The 11,590-nt window shown below is 53.2% G+C and overlaps 2 protein-coding genes across 4 annotated transcripts; one reads left to right on the top strand and one right to left on the bottom strand.

Annotated features, from left to right (window-relative positions):
- Nucleotides 1-1,218: 1,218 nt before the first annotated feature.
- SIMC1 (SUMO interacting motifs containing 1) lies at nt 1,219-7,610 on the bottom strand. 3 transcript variants are annotated; one of them, XM_048960657.1, is made up of 10 exons: nt 7,494-7,610; nt 6,156-6,884; nt 5,701-5,921; nt 5,243-5,312; nt 4,674-4,813; nt 4,166-4,339; nt 3,542-3,670; nt 2,433-2,589; nt 2,269-2,353; nt 1,219-1,598 (listed from the first exon to the last, which is right to left on the bottom strand). In XM_048960657.1, exons 1-10 carry the CDS (start codon nt 7,563-7,565, stop codon nt 1,378-1,380), a joined length of 1,998 nt encoding a protein of 665 aa, XP_048816614.1. In that variant the 5' UTR covers nt 7,566-7,610; the 3' UTR covers nt 1,219-1,377. The 3 variants fall into 3 exon arrangements, with proteins under 3 accessions (XP_048816614.1, XP_048816613.1, XP_048816612.1); XM_048960656.1 differs by adding an exon at nt 7,100-7,143 and having other exon boundaries at nt 1,219-2,353; nt 7,494-7,589; XM_048960655.1 differs by having other exon boundaries at nt 1,219-2,353; nt 5,701-5,918.
- Nucleotides 7,611-7,656: 46 nt separating this feature from the next.
- THOC3 (THO complex 3) lies at nt 7,657-10,642 on the top strand. The gene is made up of 6 exons (XM_048960470.1): nt 7,657-7,860; nt 8,201-8,357; nt 9,139-9,343; nt 9,682-9,843; nt 9,930-10,030; nt 10,372-10,642. Exons 1-6 carry the CDS (start codon nt 7,678-7,680, stop codon nt 10,533-10,535), a joined length of 972 nt encoding a protein of 323 aa, XP_048816427.1. The 5' UTR covers nt 7,657-7,677; the 3' UTR covers nt 10,536-10,642.
- The last annotated feature ends 948 nt before the right edge of the window (nt 10,643-11,590 follow it).

The raw sequence follows: 11,590 nt of genomic DNA on the forward strand, positions 1-11,590 counted from the left end.
GGCTGTTCTTTGTGTGATATTCTTCTTTGCTTGAATTTTTGTCCTGGATCTCATCAGCATATCAGAAAGAAGTATCTGTAACTGGTCCTTTTGGAAAGCAACTTCTATACTAGCCTGATGGCAGAAATCTTTTCTAGTGGAATATAACAACTAAAAAATACATCAAAACTGAGTACATCAAGCAGGAGAAACAGCTTCCTGGGGCAAGGAACGTTTGGTGTTTGCACTGGTGGAAATTCTTCTGGCCTGTTACTTCAAACACAACTTCACCTCCCCCTGGATGGCATACCTCTGGATTAAAGGGAGATGTAGAACAGATCACCCATTGCACACCTGGTGTTTGGAGAGAGGCTTCCTAAAGAGCCAGGGTTCATGGCTGGCTCTAACTTGTGAAGTTTTATGCTGAGGCCAGACTTCTGCTAGGTGCATGGCTGCATAGCCAGTACCAGATCTACAGTGCATTCAATGCTCCTTTCAGGACTACTGCATTCCTGGCCATCGCTGCAGCTCTGTTCTCCTGCACTCTGCTCTCTTAAGGCTCTTAATCCTGCTCTCTGGAGCATGCACTGCAAAATGGCCGAGCTGCCAGGGTTTGCCAAGCACAGGGGCAGATCAAAGGGTGATGGGCAGATATGGAAGTCCTACTCTCATTTGCAGGGAGATCAACGTCTGTTTCTGATGAACTCAGGACCTTCTGTGAAAGTACCAACTGCTCTCTGAGCTCAGCTGACTCATGCTTCAGTTGGTGGCATTGGATTTGCATTCAGTGCTCTTCTTGGCTGTATGTACTTGACTGCACTGCAGATACTTCAGAGCATTCTAGAAGATGTGCAGCCCTTCTAACGAGTGCTGCTTGTCCAGTCCCATCTCTTGACATGACTGAGGTACCTTGCTTGAAGTCACGTAGATGTATTTGATTTGCAACAGAAAGGCTCATTCCTGGAGGACTGACAGGTGTGAGATCTTGGCACTGAGACTCTTCTCTCTGTATCCCACACCCATGTTTTTGAGAAGACTGTCAACTTCTCCTGAGCACTGAACAAATAGCTTGGCATTGTGCTTGCTGTGCAGACTACCATCACTTCATGGCTGCTTTAGTCTAATGCCCTTCCAAGGTACAGCAGCAGAGCTTTGTGTCTTTTACACAGGACACCAGGATGGAAGAGCCAATAAATACAGAAGGAATTTATTTTTCAAAGATATACAAAGTACTTCATAAAACTGTAGGATGAGACAAGTTTGAAAGGAAATTCTGAGACTTAGAAACCAGATATTTTTTTTTCCAAACATACAACAGGACAGATGACATGGGAATCTGCAGTATGAGACAGGACTCTGAATTCACAGCTTTCCTTCCTGCTACAGTGGTTGGCTCCATCAGGTAGCAGCGACAGTGAGAAACAGTTTTTTGAGCATGCTCACTTTCTCCTTGAGCTGCACAGGGAAGGGCTCCTCCAGGATCTGCTGCATTCGTCTAAGAAAGTCCTTTACCTTCAGGTGGATGTCCAGCTGGCTGATGTCATCATCATCTTGGAGCTTGGGCTTGGCTTTCTTAATGATCAAGTCCACCCGCTCACTGAGTGAGCTCCGTAGGTGCTCTGCAAGAGGAAATGTTGGGGGAGGTAACACAACGGGTTGTCTGACCTGTTAAGGGTCAGACTGCAGAATCCCTTAGGCAGCACTGTGCTGTGGTGAAGAACAGCAGGGAACTGTGCAAAGTCTTTCATGGCTATCCTTGATACTTCAGCTTTGCACTGATTTCTCCTGCTCAGTCTGCACACAGTGTCTGTGAAACCTTGAGGGAGCAGGGCTACATAGCTCCTCTCTTCCAGTGTTAGTACCAGACTGGACCAGTGGACCCTGGAAGAATTCATTGGGCTTAATGCTCCAAATGTGCATTTATCTATGAGAGCCTTAACCCTGGTAAAGCAGAAGAAGTTGGCAAGAGACTTTTAGGAATGCTTAAATATTTTTTACTTGCCCTACCCTGTTCTAAACCAGTGTGTGTGCAGCTCAGTTGTACTCTGCAGCCAGCTTTGCAGAGCTGGGGTTGATGCTGTAGGATGTAGGCTATTTCTCAGCAGCTAAATGTGTTGTGTGCTCTGCATGATGCATTATCATTTCTTTGCTCTGAATGCAGAGAATAGTTACCAGCAAGAATGGAAGCACATTATCTTTCTAAGACTGTGGCTGTGAGCTCAAGAGCAATGAGATGAAGAAGTATTCCTTGGACTGTTCTGTTTATTAAGACCAGATCAGGCTACTTACCTGCTATTACATTTTGGTAACTCAGCAGCAGCAAGCTCAAGTACTGCAGCAGCTCATCCCATTTTTGCCACGTGGCTACTTCATCCTATGACAATAGATGGTATTTGGTTTTATGAGTGGTTTTCTCAGGAGATGCCACAGAAGGGGGAAGGATGGCTGGTTACCTGGTATTGCAGCAGCACAGAGGAGTGGCCTAGAAAGTAGAGGATCTTGGACAGAGACAAGGGCAAGCTTGTGGGCACATCACAACTGTGCTGGAACATCATCTCTAGCAGTTTGCAGCGCAGCAGGTTGCTCTCCATGGTGTTTAAGAGGGCTTCCCTGCAAGACAAATATTTACTCTGGTGGAGACAGCACAGCCTGTCAACAACTACTGCAACAACTACTTCAGTGTGTTCCTGGTCTCCTGCTGATCTGGTCAAGGGTGGGTGACAGAAGTGTCTGCCTTGCTGTACAGTTAAAGCAAACCCACCAATATGACAGAAACCTTTGTTATGCAACTCGACTATGGGCATGTTTCCAGTCCTTAGATCTGACCTGCTGCAAACTGAGGTTGGTGTGGTCTGTGAAACAAGCTTAGCTGTTTCACCTGACCCTGCCCAGCATCCTATGCAGAAATTATCCATTCCTGCTGACTCACAGGGAGCATAGCCAAGCAAATGTGAAGTGGGATTAGCTGCCAGTGAACTACAAGAACTGTCCTGCAATGAGTGATAGCTTGGTTAGAGTTGGACTTGTTTAGACTGGTGTGTGCTCAGAGTGAGTTTTGCTAAAAATATTTGAACAGGCTGCTTGCTGAGATTGGCAAACATGAGTTTGGAACAGTTGGGGGCCTAGTGGTCTCATGTCTGTTAGAGCCAGTCAGGCCCCGTGTGTTGTCTTTAAATACTATGCTTCTTACCAATGCAAACAAAAGCACATCCAGGTAGTGCTGTAGGAAGTGTATTTTGAGTATTTCTGTATTTCTCATTGGCCCCTGGGAATCGTTGATGTGTTTGCTGGTACTTGACTGTGCTGATGTGGATTACTGCTTTTTAGTCCTCCTTGTAGTTCTATGGTGAGAGAACCGGTTTTCTCAGCATCACACTGGCCTGGGATAGTGCCTGGGGATCAGCTGGTAATACTGATGGGATCTCTCAGTCCTACAGCTGTGTTCATGCTGGCTGGATCAAAAGCAAGTCTGTCTTTCTATGCTCCATACTTCTTAATGAACCCAGAAATAGGCAGTAAGACTACTGCCCAGAAAGGAGATGCTGCTTTGTACATTGCTCACCTTTGGCTCCTCGTGGGAATATTCAGTAAAAATGGGAATATTAGATCTGCGATCTTGCAGGAGCTGCAGTTGGGAGATCTGTCCACTTCCACTGCAAAGGACAGCATCCGCTGGAGGAGGAGCATTGTCCTAGGTTAGAAAAAGAGTCAACAGTGTGAAAGAATACCCATTGGTTTGCACAGTTAAACACTGGAGGTGGCTAGTTCAGCCTTGTGCCTTAGGATCATCAAGGAATGCAGCAGGTTACATTTGGTTTGCTTCCTACAAAGCCTTGTGTTGTCTCTTAGAGTACGTTAAATCTGATGCTCTTGGAAGCAGAGCCATTTCCCACACGGACATTAGGGAGGTCTCAGTGGGTGTACTGAGCATTAGTGGGGCAGCCTGGGCTATGGGCTGAGAGCTCTGGCCTCATTAAAGAGGAAAGCACTCTGTGAACCAGCTTCCTGCCAGGCAAGGAAGTCTCTTGCTCCCCAAGTCTTTACTTGCCCTAGAGGAAAATGCCAGGAAAGCTGAACACAGGCACAACCTCTCTTCCTTGATAAGACAGAGCCAGAGGATGGACTTTCTTCTCTAACTTGAACCCCATATTATCATCAGCAGGGAGCCGGGATTTGTGGGACTTACTTCTGGGCGAAGAATGTTGGTGGAGTCAGCTGTGCTTGGTCAGTGCTGGCTGGCTGTGCTGCAGGTGAGCGACGTTCAGCTCCTGCTGATGAGCGTGTCACTTCTTGTGTCTGCTCCTGCAGCTGGAAGAATCTGGCTCCTGTCACTACTGCAACCAACCATTCAACCACCTCCCTGGGACAGACACAGGAATGTTAGATGGGCCTGGCTTTGCTGTGTTCTGACCTCCAGCTCCACTTAGAGCTTGGAGAAAGACCCTGAGGAAGAAGGATATGTCTTGATTGGACAGCCTTTTTAAAAAAAGTATGCTTGTGACTGATAATGCCCTTGTATTGTTTGTGGTTGTTTATGGTCATAAGCATGCTCATTTTCTTTATAGCTAGCCCCTACCTACACTTTTTGAAGCTTGTTTCTTGAAAAGTCTGGACTTGAGTCTCAACAAACATTCCATTAGCTCCTGCCTCTCTGCAGCTAATTAGAGTACAGGAGAGGAGGATGCGTCCCTTACTTGACATTGTTGAAGCATGTATCACAGGAAAGCACTTTCTTGCTTATTGACTTCTGCAGCAGCCTCACGTTTTGATGGAAGTCATCCTCCAAGGTCTGCACCACATATTGTAGGAAGAGGAGTCGTCCAGGGAGCTTCTCCTGAGGGCAGATAGAGATGTTGTGAGCCTGATGGAGCTGCAGGGCAAAGAACACCAGGGAATGTGGCTTTTTGGGAATGGGGTGATGTATGTGACTGAGGAATAGCACATCTGTTCTTTAAGTGGGGCTGCATGGCTTCAGCAATGCCCCAGGGCGTCAGCTGGGGCTGTTTGACTTGGGCTTCTCATATTGCTCCAGTTCAAAATGCTTTTGTCTGCTGCTGTAGTTTCTTCAGATTTGTCAACCTGCCTGCAGTTGTACAGCATGCTAAGGAGTACCATGGATAAAAACACTTGCTGCTTTCAGCTGCAATAGAACTGCACATCAGACTGAGCTGTTGTGCAGCAGAGCAAGGCCAGGTGATGCTATGGGGCAAGCACCAGGTACTGGGTGATCCCTGCCTAATGTGACACATGCAGTGCTGAGTACCTGGCTCTCCATGGTGTATTTCAGCAGCGTCCAGTCCCATCCTACTGTGGTGGTGTTGGCTGGATGGAGCCTGCAAGAACAGCACCATCTATTTGTGCTGAGCTGCCACATTGGCTGCCTTGAGGTCAGGCAGCCTGCACCCCAAACCTCCCGTTTCTGCCTCCCTTGTCTGCTTGCTGCTGTCCCCTTTTCAGCTCTGCCTTCTTCCTTTCTGTGTCGCACCTGATGGGCTGTACTCTATGAACAGCACTGGCACACCTGTGGCCTCATGTCACATTCTGCCTGATTGCAGCACAGCAGAGGCAGCAGAGAGCTGTTCTAGCCCGTACTGCAGGCTAGAGGACCATCATGCATTACAGGGACACTTACTCTCTGTTCTCTGGTGAGAACTACACAGGATGACCCTTATACTGGGCACCTAGCCAGCCCCAGGGCATGGTGGCAAAGGGAACACGTACATTTGGATCTTCATCAGCAATGTGTAGGTGTTCTGGAGGACCTCCTCCTGCTGAGAATTCAACAGGATCTGTCTGAGCAGATGGGAGACGATCTCTTTGGGAGGGCAGTGCTGGCAGGAGATGAAGTCACTCAGAAAATGCAAGGTTCCCTCCAAGAAGTTCTCCTCCATGGTGGTGCGTACCATGCTCATCTTACTGCTGGGGATGAGCTTGGGTTTCTGCTGTGTGCAAGACAACGGGCAACAGGTGAAAGCCAGCTCCCCGTGGTACAGAGGAACCTAGCTGTGACTTGAGGCCCACCATTAAGAGAACTGCAATAACCAGAGATCCCAATGGCCTGGCAAAGCTTCCCCTGACAGGGGAAGTGGAGCAGGGGCAGCCCGTGCTCCATCCTCTGCCACAAGAACTGCTCTGAATGGACCGGGCTGGGCAGGAGTTGCTCTGAACCCATTTACCTGTGGTGCTTCCCTGTCAGATGCTGCACCATAAAAGAAGAGGTGCTGGACTCCGCTCCTCCTGAAATAGCGCAGTTTGTTTAGCCAGACCATGCTGTCAGCTTTAGTCCTGCCTGAGGTCACTTGTTGGATTGCTTCTTGTGAGCCACCTGCTTCCAGAAAAGTCCCGTTGGTCCTTCGTGGGCTCTTAGTGATGCTGGCTGGAGCAGGGCTCAGTCTTGGGGGGAGCTTCCTTGGCTCAAAAGTAGGGGGAGTCTCCTCTATGCCATGTTTGCTGCCATTGCTGTCCAAGATGAAGGGGGATGGTGAGAACAGCACTTGGTCCAGCTGCATGATGGCCAGGGAGCTCGAGTCAGTGTTATATGTGGTGGTGCTGCAGCTTGGTTCCAGGCTGCAGAAGGAGCTGCGGTGGCTGGAGACAGGAGAGAAGCTGCTCTTGTTCTCCACTTTTACTGCTGTGCCTGTGGCAGTACTGGGCTGTGTGGGATAGCCATGTAAGGGTGCTACAGGGATCAGCTCTGGGCTCGACTCCACTTCTTGCTTTGTGCTGAAGCAAAGCTGGGGATGGGATGTGTGTACGATGGGGGAAGCAGACACCTGGTCCTGGACAGTACAGTCTGCAGCAGGGGGAGGACTGCAGGTGTCCTCCTTCGTCAGGTCAATGATGGGGATGTAGTTCCATGGCAACGGCTCTGAGTTTGTGTCCTCCTGGGTGAGATCGATGATCTCCTGTGGGGACGAAAGGGTCAGTGGTGTGAGCAAGGATAGTGGCTGGGTGGCTCAGTCCTCCCCTGCTCACGCAGGACAGCAGCCCGGTGAACACTCAGAGTAAAGCAGGAGCCTTGGCCACGGGGCTGGGGCAGCCCTGTGCCCTGCTGACAGCCCGGCCCGTGCTCTTCTCTGCTCTCCTCAGCTCCCCCAGCCTCCCCTGGGCCCAGCAATACCTTCACATCCATCGCACGGCAGCACAGCTGGGACACCGCGGAAACTTTTGTAGAGACGTGCAAGAAAACCAATTTCAATTCATTTTTCCTGCCCGAGGCCTTCTGCCTTCCCTTGGGAGGGCCGCGTGCAGCCCGGCCCCGATGCCCGCTCCGGGGGAACCCCGCGGGGCCGCTGCTCGGCGCGTCCCCTCGTTACCGGGCAACAACTGCCGCGGAACCGCGGCCGACGGACGCCCGGCAACCCCCCGCCCCGCGTTCTGCCCCCTCCGGTCTGCCGGGGGTTGCGGCCCCGAGGGACGGGGCGGGAGAGCGGCACTCCGCGCGGCAAAAGCCCGAGGACAGGGCAGAACCGCAGCGCTCCGTGCGGGAGCGGGGCGCCCGGCCGCAGACTCACCGCGGGGGGCGGCGGAGGGGAGCGGCCGCCCTCCGAGTCCGAATCGCCGACGAGGACGGCGCCGTCCGACATCGCCGCCGAGGGCGCCCTCCGCGGGCCGAGCCGGGCCGTGCCGCGGCGGCGGAAGCTGCGTCAGGGCGGCGGGGCGGGGCGGGGCGGGCGGTGGCGGCGCGGCGGGGCGGGCATGGCGCTGTCGCCCTACGTGCAGGCCATGCAGGAGCTGTTCCGCGCCAACACGCGCAGCCGCGAGTTCCCGGCGCACGGCGCCAAGGTTCACTCCGTGGCCTGGAGCTGCTGCGGCCGCCGCCTCGCGTCCGGATCCTTCGATAAAACCGCGAGCGTCTTCCTGCTCGAGAAGGACCGGCTGGTGAGCGGCGGGAGCGGGCCGGGAGCAGCGCTCGGGGCTGCGGGCTGCGCCGGGCGAGGAGCGGGTGTGGTGGGGCTGGGAGCTGGGAGTTGGGAGCTGGGAGTTGGGAGCTGGGACCGGGCGAGGAAACTGGAAGGAGAGACGGAAATGGGAGCGGGATGCTGGGCAGGACTGCCAGCCGGCACCGCTGAGTGATGGAACGGCTGCGTTGGAAGGGCCCAGAAAAGCCCCGGAGCCCTGCCGTAGGCTGGCCGCCACCTCCTCGTTCGAGCTGCCCGGGGCTCCATCCGTGGCCTTGGGCACCTCTAGGGGTGGAGGCACGGCTCTCTTCTTTCTCCAGGTAAAAGAGAACAACTACCGTGGCCACGGTGACAGCGTGGATCAGCTCTGCTGGCATCCCAGCAACCCCGACCTCTTTGTCACTGCGTCCGGGGACAAAACCATCCGCATCTGGGATGTCCGCACTACCAAGTGCATCGCCACCGTCAACACCAAAGGTGGGTCCCTGCCTCCCCAGGGGTCGGTGACACAGCCCTTCCATTGGTACTGGTGATTGAGGGGTCTTTGCTTACTGCTTCTAGTGTTGTATCGCACTCAGCCAGCTTCAGCTGGTGTAAGGAGCACAGCAAGCAGGAGGCTGCTTTATGCTGGTGTCAGGACTGGAGGCACTGCTGAGCTGTGCTGGTGGCTGTTAAAGGGCCATGGGAACTTGTCTGGAGTCTGTGGGCAAGAAGGTTGGAGGCTGGGGAACGTGTGTTTGCAGAGAGAGACGTGGCAGAGGTCCAAGTTTACATGGATTCATAAAGCAACCATTCACATTAATGGTTTGACCAGCCCAGCTACCATCTCTGGCCTAAGAAATCTCTATCTTCCAACAGTTGGGGTTGAGAATAGTGTAGTAAGGTGACATATCTGTAGCATTCCTTGGGCCTCCCCTCGTTCACACACACGTGCTGTTGGTTGTTGGATTTTCTGGATACTGCTGGGTTGAGAGGGTCTTTCGATATGACCTTGCTTGGTGGTTGCTGTGTCTAAAACGGAAAGGCTAGCAATGCAGTCCTAGTGGCTTGAAGCTACAGTTCTCAGTTTAATTTTCAGTGCAGAGTTTCAGTGTTAAATTGCAGACCTGGCAGTTCTTCCCATCTGGGAGTGATTCAGAGTTAGTGGAGCACACCGTGGCCTCGAATCAGAAATAAAAGCCTCCTGTCTGCTTGACATGCTGTGGCTCTTGCAAACTGCTGTGTGGCAATGGGACCTGCTGCTTTTCTGTCCCTCTAGGGGAGAACATCAACATCTGTTGGAGCCCTGATGGACAGACCATTGCAGTGGGGAACAAGGATGATGTTGTCACCTTCATTGACGCAAAGACGCATCGCTCCAAAGCAGAGGAACAGTTCAAGTTTGAGGTGAATGAGATCTCCTGGAACAACGATAACAACATGTTCTTCCTCACTAATGGGAATGGCTGCATCAACATCCTCAGGTGGGTGCCTGTGGTGAGTAGGGTACCAAGGCTGGCTGCCCTGGTGCATTGCTGCTTGCTGAGGCAGATTGCAAACCCCTCTGCTGCTTTTGGGGAGCCAGAGTCCCACATCCCAGTGATGCCCAGTCACTACGATGGGAGCAAGCTTGCCTGGAAGGAAGTTGCCCCATTCCTGGGCTGGACTCTCTGTATGTGACTGTGATGCTTTTCCTTGTTCACTTAACACTTAAAGTTTCCAACAATGTCACCCTGCACTGTTTTGTCTCACACCTGGTCTCTTTTCACAGAGGCCCTGTGCTTCTCTCACTGCTTCCTGCCCTCTCTCTTCATCTCCACAGCTACCCAGAACTCAAACCCATCCAGTCCATCAACGCCCATCCTTCAAACTGCATCTGCATCAAGTTTGACCCCATGGGGAAGTATTTTGCCACAGGCAGCGCTGATGCTTTAGTCAGCCTCTGGGATGTGGATGAACTGGTGTGTGTGAGGTGCTTCTCCAGGTAGGTAGTGCTGTCCTGGAGTTTGCTCCCCTCCCCAGTGACTGTCTGGGGAATCCCTCACTGTCTGCTTTGCTCCACTGCTGCAGGCTTGACTGGCCTGTGCGAACGCTGAGCTTTAGCCATGATGGGAAGATGCTGGCATCGGCATCAGAGGATCACTTCATTGACATTGCAGAGGTGGAGACAGGTAATGGTTTGCTTTTGGGGAGCAGTAACGAGGGAATCTGACGGAGATGCGCTGGTTTAGCTGGGAGGGCACTGGAAGAGGCAGTTTACTTACCAAGAGCTTGGCTGTGTGCAGCAGAGCACCAAGAGGGGGAGCCTCTGCCTCATCAGACTGCTGTAGATATGCATGTCATGTCTATGCCTTGTCACCAGGAGATTAAAAGGCGCTGGAGCAGCGTTTGTTCCTCCTCTGCCCTGCGTGGGAGGGAAGAGGCAGGTGTTTAGCTCTGCTTTGTGCTACAGGTCAGCCTGCAGTGGAGAGCAGGAGGCTCTCCAGGCTGATGTGGGCCCTTTTCTGTGCAGGAGAGAAGCTCTGGGAGGTGCAGTGCGAGTCCCCTACCTTCACAGTGGCCTGGCACCCGAAGAAGCCTCTGCTGGCTTTCGCCTGTGACGACAAAGATGGCAAATACGACAGCAGCCGAGAAGCAGGCACTGTCAAGCTCTTCGGGCTCCCCAATGACTCCTAATGGAACTGCAGCAGGGCAGGGCACCAGGGACCGTGACACTTCCCCACCCTCAGGGATGGAAGAGAGCTTAGTTAGCATAGGACGGGGTAAGGATGTCGGTCCTCTCCTTACCTGCTTGGCATTGCCATCACCTTTGTCTCAGCTCCACGTGTGCTGCTCTCAGAAGCTTTTGTAAAAAGCAGCTTGTGTGCTGGTGAGGATGGGGGGTGCCAGCAGGGCTCCCGCACCATTTCAGGGCTGCCTCATCCCTGGGGCATGGAAGGTCTGTTCCAAAGGCAAGCGGCCAAAGAAAATTATGGAATGGGACTGCTAAAGGGGCCTCCTGAGATGAGAACGCTGCTCTAGGGCAGCAGTGTGGAAGCCCCAGCGGCAGGCTCCCCAGCAGCAGTGAGCTATGTGATTGTCCCTTCCGTCCTCCCCCACAGCCTGGTGGTGAGGGCAGCCCTGGAGCATGGCCTGTCCCTTTCCTGTGCAGAGGATCAGAGGGGCAGTAAGGGGAGGGTGTGGGGGCATGCACCCGGGCTGTGGCGTTTTTTTTGTATTTGTGGTTGTTTTTATAATTTTGATAAATCCTCTTCCATAACGAAGGTTCCTGGAGCTGCTGTGAGAGCAGGAGGAGATGAGCAGGGAAAGGAGCGTGGTGCTGAGCGGCTGCTTCCACTACCAGCACGGTGTGGCAGTGGGTCAGCCCCACTGGCAGGGGTCCGTGTTGAGGCCTCGTCCCCGTCTCGTGTCGCCCCACCAGAGGGCGCTGTGCCCCCACACTGGGGACAAGATTCTGAAGGGATGCTGCTCAGAGGATGGGGACAGTCACGCACAACTGTCCCCATCCCATAACCCAGCCCTTCTCTCCCTGCTCCAGCTAGCAGCACCCACACGAATGGAGCAGGGCCGTGGTGGCAGCAGAAGACACCTGCTTGACCCACGGCTGCTGGCCTAAGGCTGAGCTGTCCCTGTGCCTCCCTGCCCCCAGGGGAGCAGAGTGGGGCTCTTCCCCACCGTGCGCTGGGTCACGTTGCAGGCACTCGCTGGAGAGGAGGTGCTGGCGCAACCTG

Source organism: Lagopus muta, chromosome 14 (assembly GCF_023343835.1).
Source record: "Lagopus muta isolate bLagMut1 chromosome 14, bLagMut1 primary, whole genome shotgun sequence".
Lineage (NCBI taxonomy): Eukaryota > Metazoa > Chordata > Aves > Galliformes > Phasianidae > Lagopus > Lagopus muta.